The sequence below is a fragment of the Sorghum bicolor genome, chromosome 1, assembly GCF_000003195.3.
Source record: "Sorghum bicolor cultivar BTx623 chromosome 1, Sorghum_bicolor_NCBIv3, whole genome shotgun sequence".
Lineage (NCBI taxonomy): Eukaryota > Viridiplantae > Streptophyta > Magnoliopsida > Poales > Poaceae > Sorghum > Sorghum bicolor.
The window spans coordinates 72,783,487-72,803,987 of NC_012870.2; the positions used below are offsets into that span (position 1 = coordinate 72,783,487).

At 43.9% G+C, this 20,501-nt stretch overlaps 2 protein-coding genes across 2 annotated transcripts; one reads left to right on the forward strand and one right to left on the reverse strand.

The window, feature by feature from the left end:
- Positions 8,442–15,877, reverse strand: LOC8085274 (probable UDP-3-O-acyl-N-acetylglucosamine deacetylase 2). Its single transcript, XM_002468201.2, has 7 exons — positions 15,717–15,877; positions 15,333–15,644; positions 14,995–15,201; positions 14,151–14,249; positions 11,067–11,131; positions 10,252–10,396; positions 8,442–8,801 (listed from the first exon to the last, which is right to left on the reverse strand). The coding sequence occupies exons 1-7, from the start codon at positions 15,777–15,779 to the stop codon at positions 8,679–8,681; spliced, it is 1,014 nt and encodes a 337-aa protein (XP_002468246.1). The 5' UTR covers positions 15,780–15,877; the 3' UTR covers positions 8,442–8,678.
- Positions 16,038–19,731, forward strand: LOC8085275 (putative pentatricopeptide repeat-containing protein At5g08310, mitochondrial). The gene is made up of 2 exons (XM_021458782.1): positions 16,038–19,109; positions 19,222–19,731. Exon 1 carries the CDS (start codon positions 16,252–16,254, stop codon positions 18,766–18,768), a length of 2,517 nt encoding a protein of 838 aa, XP_021314457.1. The 5' UTR covers positions 16,038–16,251; the 3' UTR covers positions 18,769–19,109; positions 19,222–19,731.

Genomic DNA, 20,501 nt, shown 5'->3' on the forward strand with positions numbered 1-20,501 from the left:
ACTCATCTCGTAAATTTCGACAAAACTGTGCAATTACCTTTTATTTTCGTCTATATTTAATACTCCATGCATGTATCTAAAAATTCGATGTGATGAGAAATCTTGAAAAATTTTGGATTTTGAAGTGGAAGTAAACAAGACCTTATTATCGACCAAAAGCGAAAGAACTTCCCAATGTGGGCAAAACATGGATACTTGATCTTGAAAATAGCCAACAACTATATATGTATGATGTATCTCAAGTGAATAGCTATGTCTAGAACTAGAAGTCTCATGGTTCATGAATCATGACTAGTATTTTCTTTTAGCTAGCAAAAATTCCATCACGGATACATGAGAATTAGCATTCTTCCCTACCAACTCTTAACTTGTCGCTGTCACAAGCTCTCTCAACTTCACGCAGGTTAATACAGAATATTATAAGATGACGAAAGCACACACGCACGCGCCAGCCAATGCGTTGCTACAATGAAAAAAAAATCATTATGTGTGTGTGTGGAAAATGATGGGCATTGTGGTTTGGACCTCGCAGATTATCAAATATGATTATGAGATTCGTCACTGCTGGAACCGAGCAAAACATGCTCGTCGCCTTCAAAAGAAAACAAAGAGCTTCCAGCACCTGGGGGCTGGGCGCCAGGCGCGGCCTACAAGGTGGGTCACTCGATGCCCACCACGAGATTAGAGTAAGTAATAATAGTGCCAAATATTTGACTATAAGGCAAATGATTAAAGCCAAGTTATACAGTAAGTAGTCTTATATTTGTTTCTAAAACATATTCTTTTTCCTATTTCTTCTCACAACACTTGTTATTTGAGTTCTACCACTATCTATACATCCGTGCTCAACTTGGTGCTTATATAAGAGCCAAACTATCATTTTTCTCTTCTCTTCTCTCCTCCACATCAGCATTAGCTTGACTATAAACCCATTATTATACCTGGAGCAGACCATCGCCCAAGCCCCAATGACTGCACGTTTATATACGTCTATGATTGGTAAAGGTTTACTTGCGGATCCTTTGAGGTCTCGTTTAGTTTTAAAAAAATTTGTAAAATAAACATCATAGCACTTTCATTTATATTTAACAAATATTGTCCAATCATAAACAAACTAGGCTTAAAAGATTTGTTTCGCAAATTACAGGCAAATTGTGCAATTAGTTATTATTTATATTTATATTTATATTTAATGTTTCATACATGCGCCGCAAGATTCGATGTAATGAAGATCTAAATTTTTTTGTAAATTTTTTTGGGAACTTGGCCTAAGATGATGGCGTACGTGAAAACTGACAAGCGCTGCATGTGATGGGCTGAACTGCTCAGCCTGTGCAATGGGGATGTTTGGATTATAGCCACACTCAGCCACACCAGTTGTGGCGGCGCCACACTTTTTGTGGCGGTGTTATCGAACACCACAGCTGTGGCAAAATCAATCTATGAAAAGTTATAGCCGCCAAAGATAAATCACCAACCAAACATCACCCTCAGAAGTTGTGGCAGCTATAAAGTGTGGCGTAGCATACAATGACCGAAACCAAATGTGTCCCAAGATTTTTCATCATATCAAATTTTGTTGCACATACATAAAGTATTAAATATAGATAAAAAATAACTAATTACACAGTTTGCATATAAATCGTGAGACGAATCTTTTAATTCTAATTAGTCTATAATTAGATAATTTACCAAATACAAACAAAAATGTTATAGTACCTAAATTAAAAAAAATGGATGCAACACGGCCGGGGCGGGGTAATTCTGATTTCTGAAGGTAACGAGAGTCGACAGGGGGCGGGGTAATTCTGATTTCTGAAGGTAACGAGAGTCGAGTCGAGAGGCCCAGATGTGTGTACTTGTGTAGTAGTACTACTAAGGCCTTGTTTAATTCACCCTAAAATCCAAAAAGTTTTCAAGATTTCCTGTCACATCGAATCTTGCGGCACATGCATAAAGCATTAAATATAGACGAAAATAAAAACGAATCACACAGTTTGACTGTAAATCGCGAGACAAATCTTTTGATCTTAGTTAGTATATGATTGAACAATATTTACCACAAACAAACGAAAGTGTTACAGTTCTGAAAACTTTTCAGTTTTCGGAACTAAACAAGGCCTAGGCTGGGATATCCGCTGGCACCAGAGCCAGAGTCCCGGCACAGCATGATGAGCGAATCATGTGAGTTCTCCTGGCACTTGGCGAGCAACTTGGCTGGTTGATTACCGAGCATGGTCTACTTGTTACAGAAGAATAATGCGCAGTAGTAGTATATTAAGGCCCTATTTAGATTGAAGATAAAATTTTTTAGGGTGTCACATCGTATGTGTCGGAAGGATGTTGTGAGAGATTTTTAGAAACTAATAAAAAAACAAATTACATAGCTCGTCTAAAATTGCAAGACAAATATATTAAGCATGATTAATCTGTCATTAGCACATGTAGGTTACTGTAGCACTTAAGGCTAATCATGGACTAACTAGGCTTAAAAGATTCGTCTCGCGATTTTCAACCAAACTGTGTAATTAGTTTACTTTTTTATCTATATTTAATGTTCCATGCATATATCCAAATATTCGATAGGATTGATGAAAATTTTTTGAGTGGGAAACTAAACAGGGCCTAAACAAATGTTGCATGCAATTTGATGGGCGTGGGATTCATATATTCATCATACCCCACGGCTACCGTGAAGTGCCTGATTCAGTCCTCAAGATGGAAATCTCCATTCTAGTCCCAATCGGATTTGATGAACCAGACATCGATCAAACGAAGGAGTATTTTATGCAATGTGGAGCAACTCCACCAGAGTACGTTCCTTTCTTGTAGTTTTTTTAGAGAGTTGAGAAAATATAATGCATGACTTTAGGCAATGATTGCTCTAGCAGTCAGAGTGGGCATTCGGTTTTAACCGAGATTTCGATTCGGTTTCGTCGGTTTACCTAAACTTCGGTTTTTAGAAATCCAAAACCGATCGGAACCGACAAGATCGGTTTTGGTTTCATCGGCTCAGTTTTTCGATTCCACCAAAACTGCACAGACAAGAGACAAGAGAAGGACAAACTCAACTCAACACATTGCTTGCAGATGCCACCACAGCCACCTCGCCGCCACGGTCGATGAGCCGCCGCCGGTCGCAAAGGTCGCCGCGTGAGGTCTCTAGGAGTGACCTTGCCGCAAAGGAGATGCGCCGCCACGGTCCTAGAGAAACTGCTGGGGAGGAGATGCGCCGCCCTGCATGGCTGCATCCGCAGATCCGCCTGCGAGGCTGCGACCTTGCCGGCGCCGGCCAAGGCGCCACCACGGTCCGTGGAGAAACTGTTGTGTCGGTTACCGCAAGGTCGCCCCTCGTGTCTCATGTCTCGTGAGAATGTAGGATGGAGCTAAGGGAGGATAGGGTCCAACGACTTGTGCCATCTTGTAATTGGGCTATTGAGCTGCTTGTGGCTTTTCCTACGGATGTGCTTGCTGCTCGATGGAGGATCGGTTTCTTTTCCTGTTCGGTTTGGTTAGGGCTTAGAACCGAAATCGAAGCCGACACCCGAAGTTCTCAGATGCCAAAACCGAAACCGAAAACTGAAAAAACTAAGATTTCGGGTCGGTTCGATTTTCGGTTCCCGGTTAAAAAATGCCCAGCCTGATCTAGCAGATTGATTTGAGGAAAAAAGGTATCCTTTACCCATGTTTGGATTTCATGGTCAAAAAACTTTGGCGTGACGAGGTGTGTGTGGCTCGCCAAATCCATACCTCTTAAGTCATCACCCTCCATGCCCTGTGCCACCTTCGATGACATACCGACAACGGACTGTTGGAGCTGCAAGCGGCCAGCAGCAGATGGAGTGTGGGAGAGGGGAGGGGGCTGGGGGGAGTAAATTAGTCTTCCATTTTGTGGGTTGAGAGAAAAATAGGGATAGAGGAGAAGAACGGGGATTTGGTGCAATATATTTTTTCTGTCTTTCATTTTAAGAAATTGGTAGATGATTTACCCTTCAGTTAAGAACTAGTTTGACAAGGACACGTCTTCTCTTGTCGAATAGCTTCTCTGTTGCAGCTCAAACCATTTTGGAAAACATATTAAAAAAAAGGCTCGTGATAAGTTTAGGGCACTCACAATGCAGACTCTATCATAGAGTCTAAAGTTATTTATTACCTCAAACAATGTGGATTTGGAGTCTAAATAAGACTTGGACTCTGTGATAGAGTCTTGCATTGTGAGTGTCCTTATAGTAATTTGTACCAGGTTTGTGAAGAGCTGGGAGAAGCCACGTTGTTATGCATCTAGCTTCTCAGTTCAAAAACGGCTCCGACTCGTTCAGACTCCTTGTAAGGTTTTGTTTTGTAGACAATCTTTTTGGCATGACCCACGCAAGAGCTAAAGAATCCATAAGCCGGAGCCGTGCCACAGAAACTCTAAATCAGAGTAAAAAAAGTACACCCTAGCATGTTTCTCCATCTCATTCTCAGGTCTTGTTTAGTTCTCAAAATTTTTTAAGATTTTCCATCACATTAACTCATTGAGGCGTTGTTTAGTTCCGATTTTTTTTGGTTTTGGGTACTGTTGTACTTTTGTTTTTATTTGGTAATTATTGCCAATCACGGACTAACTATACTCAAAAGATTTATCTCGTGATTTTACAGGTAAATTGTATAATTAGTTTTTATTTTCGTCTATATTTAGTGCTTCATGTGCCGCAAGATTCGATATGACGGGGAATCTCGAAAAGTTTTTGGTTTTTGGTGTGAACTAAACAAGGCATGAATCTTGCGGCACATGCATAGAGTATTAAATATAGACAAAAATAAAACTAATTACACAGTTTACCTATAATCTGCGAGATGAATCTTTTGAGCCTAGTTAGTTTATGATTGGATAATAAGTACCAAATACAAATGAAAGTGCTACACTATCCAAAATCCAAAATTTTTGCCAACTGAACAAGGCTTCACTAGATGTTAGTTTGTAGGCCTTGTTTGGTCTCCAACTTTTTCAAGATTCTTTATCACATCGAATCTTTGGACGTATACATGAAGTATTAAATAATTAATTACATAATTGCCTATAATTTGCAAGATGAATCTTTTAAGTCTAGTTAGTTTATGGTTGGACAATAATTGTCAAATACAAACGAAAATGCTACAACAGCCAAAACCAAAAAATCTCGCGAACTAGGCCTTGTTTAGATCCAAAAAGTTTTTGAATTTTGATACTGTAGCACTTTTGTTTTTATTTGATAAACATTGTCTAATTGTGAAGTAACTAGACTTAAAAGATTCGTCTCGCGATTTATAGGCAATCTGTGTAATTAATTTTTGTTTTTATTTATATTTAATGCGCTATGCATACGCTGCAAGATTCGATGTGACAGAAAATCTTGAAAATTTTTTGATTTTTGGGTGCACTAAACAGGACCTAAACAAGTCCTTAGAAAAAGGTGATTTGTTTTCTCGAAGTTGCTCTTGGCTCTGAGTTTCTTCTTGTATGACCAATTGGCTACTGCCAACGCAAAAGAGAAGCCACCGTGACGGGGCATCGAAGTCGCCGACGGATTTTGACTGCCATCACCGTCACACACCCCTCCACGCTCCACCGTTTGTTCTCTCCATCATCGACTCACCTTGGTAGTCCTAGACCTAGCTCTAGATAGAAAGGAGATTTCCTCGACTGAAACAAAAAAACAAAGCCCTTGAGATTTTACAAAGAACTAGAGGTATGTCAAACAATTATGCTACACAAATCACTCGTCTAACTGCTTTTATTTGTTTAATGTTCCCATCGAGGTAACGTGCTGAGCTACAGCTCGATATGTGTGCCAGCTTGCCACGAAATGGCCGCTCAGTCAATGGAAAAAGCTAGCACCATATTTTGCTCGGCAAAAGAACTAGCGCAAAAGTAGCGAGCAAAGTTACTGTACACGGATCAGCAAGATTCCTAGGAGAGGTTGTATTAGGTGCTGGACCGCGATTTCTTTTGTCCAATCAAGTTTTGTTCGGTTCGAAACAGATGCACGACGCATGAATCCGCCGCTGCATATACAACAACAAACAGCCAAGCCCAGACACAAACAGGGTCAGGTCAGGTGGATTATCTTTTGATGAAGCGAGGCCCAGCCGCCCAGGTGACCGGTACACTAGCAGTGAAAAGAATACGAGGATAAGATCTGGATCCTAGTACGGAGTACTACACACTACTGAGGCCTTGTTTAGTTCCCAAAAAAATTTAGATTTCGCTACTGTAGCACTTTTGTTTTTATTTGACAAATATTATCCAATCATGAACTAACTAAGATCAAAAGATTCGTCTCGCGATTTACAGCCAAACTGTATAATTAGTTTTTATTTTCGTCTATATTTAATGCTTCATGCATGTGCCATAAGATTTGATGTGACGGGAAATCTTGAAAACTTTTTGGATTTCGGGGTAAACTAAACAAGGCCTGACTTGTTTAGTTCGTAAAAAAAATACTATAGCATATTTATAACTATAATAATTAGTATAACTAATTAGATTTTAAAAATTCGTCTCACAAAATATATACAAACTGTGCACTCCTAATACTAAAAAGTACATATGATTTCTATACTTATTAATTTCCATAAACACTATATATATAAAAGCATGGTCCCAATAAATAGTTTCTAGAATATTTTTTTATCTAATCATATATATTTTCTCTTCATTCTCCACCAACTACATCTTTTCATTTCTTGGTTCTCATGTAGACATAATTTCTAATTCAGACTCGATTTCTATAATTTTTGTTCTCCTTTTGATAACTATGTTGCCAAAATTCACGATGATTTCTTTGTTGAGAGTAGGGATGAAAACGGTACAGATATTTTCCGACCGTATTCGAGACCGAATTCGTTTAGAGGGGTTTAGATCTGTCCGTATTCGAGTCTAAATATTCAACATCCGATACCGTATCCGTATCCGAATACTTAAATCGTATATTTATGATGTCGATATCCAATCATATCTTATCCGACATGGTTGATATTATCCATATTCGAATCCGAATTCGACCAGAAATATGAAAACAAATATGATATTAGTGATATCCGTCCGTATCCGATCCGTTTTCATCTCTAGTTGAGAGTGCGTAGCAGTGCCAGCACCCAGCAGCAGGAAAGCCCGGACGGCACAGGATGGGGAGGGCGGAGGCTGTGGCGATGCGCGTACGGGATGCTAGGGAATCTGGGGGCTCGGCTTTCGCGAATTCTTTTTGCGCCCCCCCGAGAAAGGATAGACGGCTCTCCCTCCGGCTGTCTGTGGCTGCTTCCAATGGCCAGGGGCCCAGGGCAAGAGTAGTGCCAGTGGCCGTGGCAAACCCACCTGACGCCGAATCTTTCTGTGCGTGCCACTCACGGCCGCACAAGTGGCTCCGCTGGTGACGCGCAAGTTAGCTGCCGTATGTACTTGATTATGATGAGCCGGGAGCCCGGATTACCGGAGTGCTACTCCAGTCCCGTCGTTTGGAAACGCTCGTTTGGCGGTTTGGAGTTGATGTTGCGTTTTTTTTTGGCCCAATCCTTCTGCCGCCTGCTATTCTTCCGTTGATGCGATACTCCTGCTTCGCGACGCCGTTCTGCGTACGCACGGTCGCGGTCCCGCTAAAAGCGGATTATATTAGCGCGTGATCAAGCCAGCCAGTCGACACGTGTGTGCTGAGTGCGAGTGGCGTGTACTCGGCCCTCGCAGAACAGAACGCAGCTCGTTTTCTGTCGCTGTCGCGTGAGATGAAACTGATTAACTCATGCTGTGTGTGCCCGTAAAAGACGGGAGTAACCGTCAGCTCGAGCCGGCCGCGGCTTCCGACTGGCAGATCGCAACAGAGCCGTAGGGCCGGACCACGAGCCCACGACGCCTAGTCGCAGATGGCGATGGGTGTCAGGCTGTCAGCTCAGGACCACCATCTCTGACCCCCGTGGCTCCAGCAACATCTAGTCGAGTCATCCGCCCGCCCAATGGGGACGAAGCAGCTGAGCCCGTAGTAGCCCAACTGCCAAGTGGAGCACTCAGGCCGGCGGGAGGAGGAGGAGGAGGAGGAGGAGGAAGCCGCGCGGCGGACGGGCGGCGGCTTCCGAGGGCCGCGGGCGCGTGCACTTTCGGTCGCCTTTTCTCCATCAGCCGCCATGCGGCCGGCCTTCCTTACGTTACGCATGGGCAAATTTTTCCCACGCGCGCGAGGCGAGGACGTCGCTTTTCCGGGTCCAGTCGTCCACCCGCACGTCGCAGTGCCACCTCAACGCTGTTCGTGGTTATCCACAGGGGAAAAGGGGCGACCACGACGTCGCGACCGGCGACCCCCCGAGCCACAGCCACTGCTTGGATGGCAATATGGCATGACAGCTTTTCTGCTCTGCAACCGGACCGAAGCAGGGATCTCTGCAGATTCTGCTTGCCGGAGCGTCCAAACCCCAGCTTGTGTTCAGCTACCAAAAGAACAGACACGGTCCGGCCGCATCTGCAAGCTTAAAAAGTGCTGTATGATGGACAAAAAATGATCTTCCATACAGAGTTTTATCAAACTCCACACGGGTCGGCAAAATCAATTTTCTGAAAGGCAAAGAGTTTGCTGGTGCAGCCTACGAATCTGAAGGGAAATGTCCACAATAGAACCCTACCAATCTAAAGGGTCACCGGGTGCTTGTCCTGAAATGTGCCTTTCTAACCACTACCGAACATACGATGAATAGGAGCCGCATATATTTGAACATTGCCCAGCAAGTTGTTCTTGGTCCACAGTGTTCTTTCCAGACAGATGGCTGAGAAAATCAGTGTGCAGCGCGTGACCAGCCTTTGTCACATAAAAGGAAAAAAAAGTTAGGTTCAGGTGCCACAAGAGAGCTCCAACGATTAGCATAAACAAGACAGCAAAGTAGAAGGAAAAACAAGGAAATCAATTTACAATCTGTTTCTCTTAGACAGAGGATCTTCTTGCACAAAAAGGGTGCGCAGAGAATATGCTATGGCCTCAGACAAACACTATTATCTCAGAACCACATGTTGCTTCCTTGAAAGCATTAACTTGTGATGCGCCAACAAAACAAAACAACAACAAAAAAGCAGGTGGGCTGCAGCATAAGCATAAGGTCACATCAGAATAATGAGTGTCAATGTAACTTCCAAGGCTTTAGTTGAAATCACAGTAACGGTACTCTTTGTTATTGATGTACCCTTTTGGATAACTATAATAATGGCCTAACTTTTACTATGTCTCTGATCTATTAACGGTATATGAAGTCACTGTCTGGTGTTTTCACAGTCATGAACTACATGATCTTTTTACCTACCACTACAAATGGGATTGAAAATCTATTAACGGTATACGAAGTCGGTGTCTGGTGTATTCACTGTCATGAACTACATGATCTTTTTACCTACCACTGCAAATGGGATTGAAAATTAACTTTATAAAGGAACTAGTCAGCCAAAACTATAAAAGGCGAGACGGTCAAAATGAAACCCCCTCAAATGAGACACCAACTTACAAAAAATAAATAAAATGAACAGAGTCACATGTATCACTTTATGTGTGAGAAATCAACACAAAATGACCACCAACATGTTACCAAGATCTGGTGAAAATCAAGCTTTTTATTAGTTATCGCATGATCAAGAAGATATGTATCAGTAAACGAAAACCAACAGTTTGACTGATCAGTAATTTCAAAAACGGTGAACATGTAGGATCGAAAATAAAAAAAATAATGAAACAAAAATGCAGAAGTTTCAAGGACTAAAGGCAAGTACATTGGTGTTTTCTTGTAGACAGTCTCATGTAGTGCCACATAATTTTAAAATGACTTAATAGATAAATATGTACAATGGTTGTCTTTTAAGCTGTCTCGTGGTAACTCGCAATTCTTTTATGCATACAATAAATGTAAAGTTGTGAGTTGCATGATCAAAACAACTCATATAATAATAATACAATAGTTGTCTCATAATCTTAAATTTTAGCTCATGAGGCGGTTGTTTTGCTAAACAACAACCTCTTTCTCTCTCCCCTCTCTCTTTCCTACACATCATTAAATCATGTGTGGCACTGCATGAGGCGGAGTATGAGACGCTAACATGTAGCTATGTACTTGCCCTAACTAGTGAGAAGAAGAGCATGAACCTGGAATTTAAAGAGGTGACTATTCTATGATTTTATTTTTTAAGTAAAGGAAAGGAACTTATGAGGCAGTTGTTAACTTATAACACACATAACAAGACAGTAGTAAGTTGAATAAAGAAGGTACCTTATAGGCAATTATATGAGCAATTGGAAAACCCTGGTTACCATTCTGTGCAAACAGCGAGAAGTCACCAATAAGATCTAAAATCTTGTGGCGGCAAGGTTCATCCTCAAACCGCAGTGGTGGATTCAGCCAACCACCAGATATGCTGCCAAATTACCAAACAAGCAGTATACAATTATCTGATATAGTTGAGAGAAAATACAGAATTCAAATAATGCAACAGTTTCATTTCCAGCCCATAAGCCGCAACATCATCAAGGCACAAAGTTTTGAAAGGAAGGAATAGAGAAAGCAACAGTCCCAATGGTCCTGCTGGTTGAACTACGTGGCACAATGCACTCCACTGGATGGTCAACTACTAGCTGACTTGATGATTTATGTAACAGCAGTACGTATTCATATTAAACTAGTCAAGGCAAAAGATGCCATTCACCGCGTACAGTTCTCTTGAAAGTACAGAAAAAAGGCTCCTACTAAAATAAACTTATCCAAAGTTCAGAGTACCTGTTCATATAAATTATTAATGATTCGATACAAAAGATCAATACTATACTCTAATAACAAATTTCATCTGGGTTATAAGATATTTAAGAAATAATACTCTTTAAGAAATAAACCAACTAAAGGTTAATGCTGTAGTTGCACTACTGATATTGAAATAAGTCTGAACTGTGGATTGCCTTGTATCCACAATATGACAGCAGATCCAGAAGAATATAAACCTTCAATAAATTGGCCAGCTAGGATACCTCTAATAGGCAGTTCTACACAACATTAAATAAACAAGTAACATTTTCCAGCATATTGTTCTTCACCTGCAAACCATAGCATTTTCTAGTGACCCTCCTTTGATGAGTCCAGCAGCACGCATTTTTTCAACCTGTTGAACTCAAAAATGCAGCAAGCAGAAGTCAGTCGCTATGTATGTATGATTCATGACTAATAATGCAATTGTTATAGAGTACCCTAGAAGATGAGAATGAATATAAAGCCATGTATCCCGAAATCATCAGTTCATGACTAAGTAAATTAGCATTAACCATGTGCTACGTGCCTACGTAAGTAACTTGGAGCATCTCCAGGAGTTTGGTATAATTTAGTTGCTAAACTAATCGATTTAGCAAGCTAATAAAAGAAATAGCAACCTTATATTTTGTCCTTCTCCAACAGTTTTCTATTTTAACTTTCTAAAATCTAAAGTACGGTCCACGTCTGATTTATTTTCGGATCGGTTTGGAGCTAATCCATACACACTACCACCGCGCTTTCGTCCCTCCGCGTGTGAGTCCTCTGCCGGGCACCGGCGACCATCACCTGTTGCAACCGCAGAGCTGCACCTGTTGCAACCACAGAGCAGCCTCAGCAATGGCCTGGGCGCCTGGCCATGCATCTGACTGTTACTCCATGCCACCATCAGGCACACAACTGTGAAAACAAGGCTGCAAGGGCGGAGGACAGGTACGTACCAGTGGCCTCGGAGCCGAAGGGCAGCGGCGGTCGGACCGATGGCCGCCGGCGAAATAGATCAAGCCAACAATATATCTCATGGCACAAACGAACTCTCGCACAAGAAGTACCATGAAAACAGGTCCATGGAGGGAGCTTTTTACCTGTATGCCATTATGAAAGATTGACCAAACCACCAAGCCACTAAAAAGTTGTTTCGCACCGCTGTGCCCAACTTCATCTTCGACTATACCCGTGTGCCATTCCGTCCATTTTGAAGCCTAACGGCAGTTAAGTGGCCTGGCAATAGACTTCAATACCCCTGGGCCACTTGGTCTTGAGAACAAACAAATTTTTGTCCCCAATGCCACTGACGAAGGTGCCTTGCTGCTGCTGCCTCTGACTGTGAGGAGCTCTGGGCGATGCCGGGATATGAGGGTCTCCCACACGTGCACCTGCAGTCCCCCGTCGTTAGCTTGGACAACCCTGACGTCGTCTGCTTCAAGGTCGGCAGGAGCCATCGCGGGGACCAAAACGCATGGATGATCCAGGTCGACATGAGGAGGAAGGTGCTGCTGGCAGCACTGCCATGGACCTGGACCGACCCATCGAGAAGACACCTTCATATACCGGCAAAAATTTAATGATTTACTACCAAAAATAGAAAAGGATCCGGTGTAGTAGGCACTGCCATGCATTTTCTTTTGGAATATTTGCAGCTTGTTAGAAAAGCTTGTCATTTGCAGCTTGTTATTCCATGGCAAATGGTTACTCTTTGTCGAATTGAATTCTCTTCTTTCATGTTTATGCTGACAAATCTAGTCTCTCCAATGGCACATTGTCAAATTATTTTATTTTGACCAAAACATTATCAAATTATTGCCGTCATTGTCTTAAATTATGGATGCCAAAGTCATCATGAAATAAATTATACTTCTTAAGTTTCATACTAGCAAAACATGCCCTGCATTGCCACAGGAGAAATAAGCTACGAAAAGATATATGTTTTGATAGATTTCTATTTTATAATTTATTTTATATAAATAAATTAATATTGGTAATAATATGACAATGCTCTATTAAATCCTGTGTTGCAACGGAGGAAAAGGGTTATCAAACATCAAACTCCAACAAATATTAATTGGCATAGCAGATGTAGTATAGGCTAGCATGATGCCGATTAGAAGGATCAGATGTCAACTAATTCAAAACCAATTGCATATGCAATGATTAACCACCACGCTAACGCCGGCCGGGACTCCATGCTAACACGGGCGCGTGCAGTTCAACGTGGGCGGGCAGCTGTTCGAGACGACCACCACCACGCTCGCCAACGCCGGCCGGAACTCCATGCTCGGCGCGCTACTCGACGCCTCCTGGAACGTCTCCTCCTCGTCCCCGGGCGGCGGAGTGGCCGAGTACTTCGTCGACCGCAACCCGGCCTGCTTCGCGGTGCCGCTGGACCTGCTCCGCATGTGCAGCCTCCACGTGCCCCCGCACCTCCCGGAGAAGCTGCTCTACCGCGAGGCGCTCTACTATGGCCTGCTCGTCCACGTGCGCACCGCGCGGTGGGGCGCGTTCGACAGCGACCGCCTCCGCCTTGCCGCGTCCGTGCCCGGGCGCGCGCCCGGGGACAGCACGGCCATCCGCTCGTCGCCCGACGGCGGGTGCTGCGTTGCGCACGGCGGCGCCGTGCGCGTGTACAACTGGATGCTGGACGAGCGCCGCCCGGTGTCGCTCGACCACTCGCAGGTGCCGGCGGTGGCCGTGTCCGTGTCGATGCGCGACGTCGGGACGGAGATGACGCCGATCGCGAGCCAGGAGCAGTCGCGGAGCGGCACCCCCGCCGGCGCCGCGACGTCGTCGCTCAGCGCGCTCTGCTCGGTGCCGTCCAGCCCGAGAGGGGAAGAAGGGCAAAAATGACATTTTCCTACCCTGGACCCACGTGCCAGACATCTTAAACGTCAAAAAACAAACGGAATGGGGACGGAATGGCACACGGGTATAGTCGAAGATGAAGTTGGGCACAGCGGTGCGAAACAACTTTTTAATGGCATGGTGGTTTGGTCAATCTTTTATAATGGCATACAGGTAAAAAGCTCCCATGGAGGAGAGATAGGGAGTTCTCTCGACTTTGAAAATCTATGAGTTGAGAACGATATTTGACAACTTTTTTATTTTATGGAGCTCTTTCACCAAACTGTTGGAGACTTTTTTCCCTTTTTGTTAAAAGATTAAGATAGGGAGTTGTTTTACCGAACTCCTGGAGATACTCCTACATAAGGAGGTTTTCTCAAGTAAAATATACATGTAAATGTGGACCCAAACAGTTGTAAATACAGGATAGTAGCAGGTAATGTAATCTTATGAGAGAGAGAGAGAGAGAATGCAAATGCATATTACTGAAAGAAGACAGAAGTGATGAAAAACATATGCTAGATGTACGAGTAAACCTCTTCAAATATACAGAAAGTTCTTGCAGGTGCAATCTTGCTTGAGTATATATTCTCATCCAGGAATGTAGAAACCCATTGACACCCAATCGTTGGCACCTGCAATAGATGCACACTTTGCTCAAGTTACATACAAGTCTGAAACTTTTTCAAAATTATAGTAGTCCAAAAGCAGTTTAAAGTTACAAAATATGACACTAGATGTCATATAGTAAGCACAACACAAGGTATCAGACTGAACCAATGCATGGACAATTTACTAACAAAAAGAAAGATACTAGTATACTAGTACTTCTTCCTTCTTCCATAAAGAACAATTGATGGCCATAACATTAACAAGAACAAAGCTAAGCCTAAACAACTTATAAACAGAAATGTTTAGCCTTAATTCTCATGTTCCTGTGCACATTATTTGTATGAGCAATAGAGTATGATACACAGCTCTCTTGCATGTTTGAGAGTAAAAAAATAGCAACAGAGTATGATATATATTGGTGATGTGACAAATCCTGCCTTGGCCTATGCCATAAAACACGTGCAAACTGAAAAGGCAGCCACTACATGGATATCAAAAGAATGCAATGGGCTCCAACTAAATCATGTCAAACATGAACATAGAACAAAATCAGATCCAAAAAATTCAATTTGGGTTGACATTTATCTGCATTCAAATTTATAGTGACTGTCTGACTGAAGAACTCACCCTCTTTGTCTATTCCATATAATAGTCTAATGTTGTTGATAATTTTATAAACAATGCATCACTTGGCCATAAGACATGATCCGGTTTCATATCCATAGTGAACTAGCTTTTTCTGATTTCAAAAGGAAGAGATGAATATACCTTTGGGAAATCAATGCCATAGGTGATGTGGATTTGCGAGCTAGGGAATGCAGCTATAAAGCAATCATCTTTCCCTAGGTAAACAGGCTCATGAATTTCAGGCGCCAGTTTATCCAACTTTAGCCCATTGGCATCCTCTGCCGCACACAAGCCAACGCTTTGTATTGCTTCTACCCACTCTTGCGCTGATCCATCAAGCAAAGGAATCTGGCATTGCTTAAGCACTTTCACATAAATCGAAAAGACAACGATAACTCAACACCTTCCCACCTAAGGTATTACTAACATTGGAAGTAGGGAACTAAAACAAGGTGGGAAATGAGCAAACATCCACGCACCTCGTCACCGCCGCTAACCTCGATACGGCAATTGTCGACGCCAAGCGCCTCCATCGCCGAGAGAAGGTGCTCCACCGTCCGGACCCGCGTGTGGGCGCCTTCGCCTCGCCGAAGCGTCGTGCAGAGCTGCGACCGTGGCTCGGCGTTCCCCACCTCTGCCGCCACCTTCGCCTCCTCCTCACCCTCCACGAGGAAATACCTACCCTCGCCAGCTTGCGTCGGGAACAGCGTGGCGGTGACGCGCGCTCCCGAGTGGAGCCCCACGCCCGACCTGCTCACTGCCGCCGCCAGCGTTTGCTGCGGGCGCCCCGTCTGGCCGAGGAGGGCTTAGGTTGCCGGAGTTTCAGACAAATGTTTTCAAACACTAGAGCGTCGCTGACTTACCGGCTTCCAGGAGAAGGCTGCGCGGGAGACCGACGTGAGGGCTCGGGCGGCGGCGGAGGACATGGCGGCGGCGGGGAAGGCACTTCTCTATAGAAACCTCAAAGTCAAAGCCATGTACTGATGAATCAAAAAGAAAATGCCGGGATACCTGGAACATAAAGGCTTTGTTTCCCAAAAACCCAAAACTTTAAAAGATTTCTCGTCACATTGAATCTTGCGACACATGCATGAGGTATTAAATATAGATAAAAAGAATAACTAATTACACAGTTTACCTGTAAATTACAAGATGAATTTTTTAAGTCTAGTTAGTCCATAATTAGACAATATTTATCAAATAAAAACGAAAATGCTATAGTGTCAAAATCTAAAAACTTTTTGCATCTAAACAAAGCTAGTTTAAGGCTAGTTTAGGATTCCAGTTTTTTTTTCCCAGTTCCACAGACAAATCCGAAACCAGCCCCAGTCCCACAGCCACAGTTCTCCTGCCGCCACTCCGCCCAAGGCCCCGCCAAGCTCGCCACCGGCCATTCCCATGTCTCTAGGCCGCCTCGGCCGCGCGCCCTCGTCGCTATTCCTGCTCCAATCCTTCGCCACCACCACCGCCGGCGCTCCGCCGGCCGCGCCCACGCCCTCATCCCCAGGCTTCCTCGCGCACCACCTGCTCGACGAATTCTCCCGCCCGCGCGCCACCCGTGACGCGGCGCGCCTCCGCCGCCTCGCGGCGTACCTCACGCCGCCTGCAGCAGAGTCCGTCATCCTCCGCCTGCCGTCCTGGCGCCACGCGCTCGACTTCTTCCGCTGGGCCGCCGAGCAGCCGGGCTTCCGCCACTCCTGCTATTCCCTCAACGCCATGGCATCGCTCCTGCCACCGCACCAGCGCGCGCACCTCGACCGCCTCGCCACCGAAGCTCTCGCCTCTCGCTGCGCCATGACGCCCGGCGCGCTGGGGTTCCTCCTCCGCCGCCTCGGCGCGGCTGGCCTCCCGGACACCGCTGCCCGCGTCTTTGATGCAGCGAGGACGACGCTCAGCTGCGCCCCAAACTCGTACACGTACAACTGCCTCCTCGACGCGCTCGCCAAGGCCGGCCGTGCGGAAGACGCCGAGGCGCGGTTGCAGGAGATGGTGGCGAGTTGCGGTGAGGAGAGCGTCGACAGGTACACGCTCACCTCGCTCCTAAATTGCTATTGCAACGCGGGGCGTCCTGAAGACGCGAGCGCCGTGTTACAGAGAATGAGCGAGAGGGCCTGGGTGGATGAGCACGTGTTGACGATGCTTGCTGTGGCGTTCAGCAAGTGGGGAAAGGTGGAGGATGCGGTTGAGCTGATTGGGAGGATGGAGGCACTTGGCATGCAACCAAGCGAGAAGACATTGACCGTTCTAGTACATGGGTTTGCCAGGCAGGGGAGGGTTGATGTGGCCATGGATATGTTTGATAAGATGGCCAGTTATGGATTCAGTGTGGATTTGGCGATGTACAGTGTGTTAATTGAGGGGCTGTGTGATGGAAACGAGATGGGGAAGGCTGTGAAATTGTACGAGGATATGAAGAGGGACAGGGTCACACCTGATGTCCGCTTGCTCAAGAAGATGATTGAGGCATTCTGTAGACAAGGAGATTTCTCTACTGTTGGCCCATTCATCAATGAAAATGCAGTGCATCTGAAACCCGGGAGTGCTGTCCTATTATATAATGTGATTCTTGAAGGTCTTACTAACCATGGAGAGGTAGAAGCAGCATCTCAGTTGCTCAGCTCCATGGTGCGTGGTGGTCAGAGGGGTAGTGACGATGATACTGTTGGTGTGCATATTGTTGTTATCAGTGAAGATGTTAAACCAAACTCTGATTCGTTTAACATTGTCGTGTGCGGCCTTTGTAAGGTTAAGAAGCTGGATCTGGCTTTGGCTCTCACAAAGGACATGGTTGGCCTTGGTTGCAAGGGAAAGCTTTTGATGTTTAATGATTTGATACTTGAATTGTGCAATTCAGATAGACTAGATGAAGCATATGAGATATTCAACCAAATGAAGGATCTTGATTTGAAACCCTCCGAGTTCACATATAATTCATTGTTTTATGGTATTTGTAGAAGAAAAGATACCAGTGCTGCCGCTGATCTGCTGAGGGAGATGCGGACAAGCTCACACAAACCATGGATTAAGAACTGCACAGAGATGGTGCAACAGCTTTGTTTCAGTGGCAGGATAACAGAAGCCTTGCAATTTCTCGATGAAATGTTAAAATTAGGTTTTCTTCCTGACATTGTCACGTACTCTGCTGCCATGAATGGCATGTGTAAAATTGGAGAGACAGAAAATGCATTAGGGCTTTTCCGTGACATTTCTTCCAAATGTTATCTTCCAGATGTGGTGGCACATAATATCTTGATAAATGGATTCCGGAAAGCTGGTAAGTTTGATGAGGCGCAAGAAATCATGGAAGAAATGTTGAGTAAGGGTCTGTTTCCTTCTGTAGTTACCTACAATCTTATGATTGATATTTGGTGCAAGTCTGGAAAGATTGACAAAGCAATCAGTTGCGTATATAAAATGATTGATGAAGAGAAGCCACCAACAGTTGTTACATATACAAGTTTGTTAGATGGACTCTGTAATGCTGGAAGACCTGATGAAGCCATTATTCTGTGGTGCAAAATGAGCGAAAAAGGCTGTTCGCCAAATGAGATAGCATATACTGCTTTTATTAATGGACTGTGCAAGTGTGGTCGAACGGAGACTGCAGTGAACTACTATGAAGAGATGAAGACAAAATGTTTTGACTTGGATATTTTTTCCCTATTAAATTTAACAAATTCGCTGATAGCACAGGGACAGGCCAGTAAAGGATGTGAGCTTTTGAAAGTCGTTCTCCAAAAAGACGTGGTGCACAGTAATCATTTCAAAATGGTAGGCTTAATAAATAAAGCAACTAAGGAGCTGTCCAAAGATGGAAGAATCTCTTCAGATATCATGATACTTGTAGATAAATGGTTAGTTTCAAAGGGTCAAGGTATGCACATCGAAGATGGAAGCAAATCAGATCTGCCTTAGGGCCTGTTTGGATACCAAGGCATAATTGTCTGCTGCTAAGAATTAGCCAAAATTAGCCCTAGCATATCCAAACAGGGGGGCTAACAGGTGGGCCAATTTGTTAGCCAAGCCTACAACTAACTGTTAGCAATTTAGGCGAATTTTTAGCCCCAATGAGAAATTAGCCCTAGCTGATCCAAACAGGCACTTGGATGTGCTCCCAATTATGACAGTGACCAAAGAATCATTGTGTCATCTGTGAGATTCCAACATGTGCAGATTGTACTTCATTTTTGTCTACATGTTTTTCTGCTTCAGCAACAACTTTCTGCAGGAAGACCTTTCTTAATCTGCCTTTTAAGGTATGCTCAATTGCATTTACACTTTTCCAGCATCATTCCTCATGTTTTATCAGCAAAGTAAATATTTTGCGTATCACATTAGAACGGTGTCATTTGTTTTTTTTTTTCATAGCGAGCATTCCCCAGCCCAATTCCGCACATGCAGCCGAACTTCGTGCACAAAGGGACAATGAGCACTGAAGGCAAACTGGATTGCAAAGCCAATTTCTTTCTGACAACATGTCCGCCGTTAGGATCATGGACCGGATCAATGGCCTGGTGAAGAAGCGATGTTTTCCCTCTGCTGCTCTGCATGTGCCTTTCAAATTGACTTTTGCAGTAAAGGGAGCAAAGGATCCTTTGAACTGAGCCAGTAGGCTGATTCTGCGTAAATCAGTTTGCAGATTTCACGAACCATTTGTAAAGACTAAAGAGTGCTCACCAGTCACCACAATCCGCAACTAGGAGAATGCCCCGCGCGTTGCTGCGGGAATTACCGATAAAACTATATTATCCTAATATATGTTAGTGGATGATTTTTAGTATTTTAGCATGGACAACTAAATATATGTTAGAAAATGATGTGGTTTGCTAATGTGAATAACATAGATACCGGATAAATGATATGTGTTAGTTCGATTTATTAGTGGATAATGATGTGAACACTTTGCATGGTGGGGTAATGTATTAGCGGGATGATTTAGTGGATGTTGATGTGGACGCTTTGCATGACAAGAGAAATAGTTAGTGGGATGCTCTAGTGGATGATGATGTGGATGCTTTGCATGTCAAGAGAATTAGCTAGTGGAAAATAGTTAGTGGGATGCTCTAGTGGATGATGATGTGGATGCTTTGCATGTCAAGAGAATTAGCTAGTGGGATTTATCTATATAAGAGATATAGATTGGCGGCAGGATACTGTATCCTTTGCAACATTCATGGAATTGGTGGCAGGACACTGTACTATTGTTATTTGCTCTAGGTACACTGTGCAGTGTCCAACGAAGAATTTAGTGTTGTACAACGAAAGTGCAGCGTTCCGCAGCTAAATTTTCCTTGCAATAAACATGCATAGTTCACCGATTCAATTCCTTGGTCACGTGTTCAATACCGACGGTAAGCTCGGGGAGATTATTATTCTTATACTGGTAGTTGAGACGGTAAGCTCGGGGAGATGATTCTTGTAGCAGTCAAGTAAAACAAGCTTTAGACCAGAGGAACTACTCAAGTAGTGCGGAGGAAATACTTGTCGGCCAACTTCATCTGCTTGAAACACATTATAAAACAATGTCGGGAATAGCCTTGATGTTATTTGCATCCATGCCATATTGGACAGCATCACACTTTTAGAGAACCCAACCGATAATATCCTATCCACGAGCATTAATCTATAATCAACCTGTCATTTCTGCA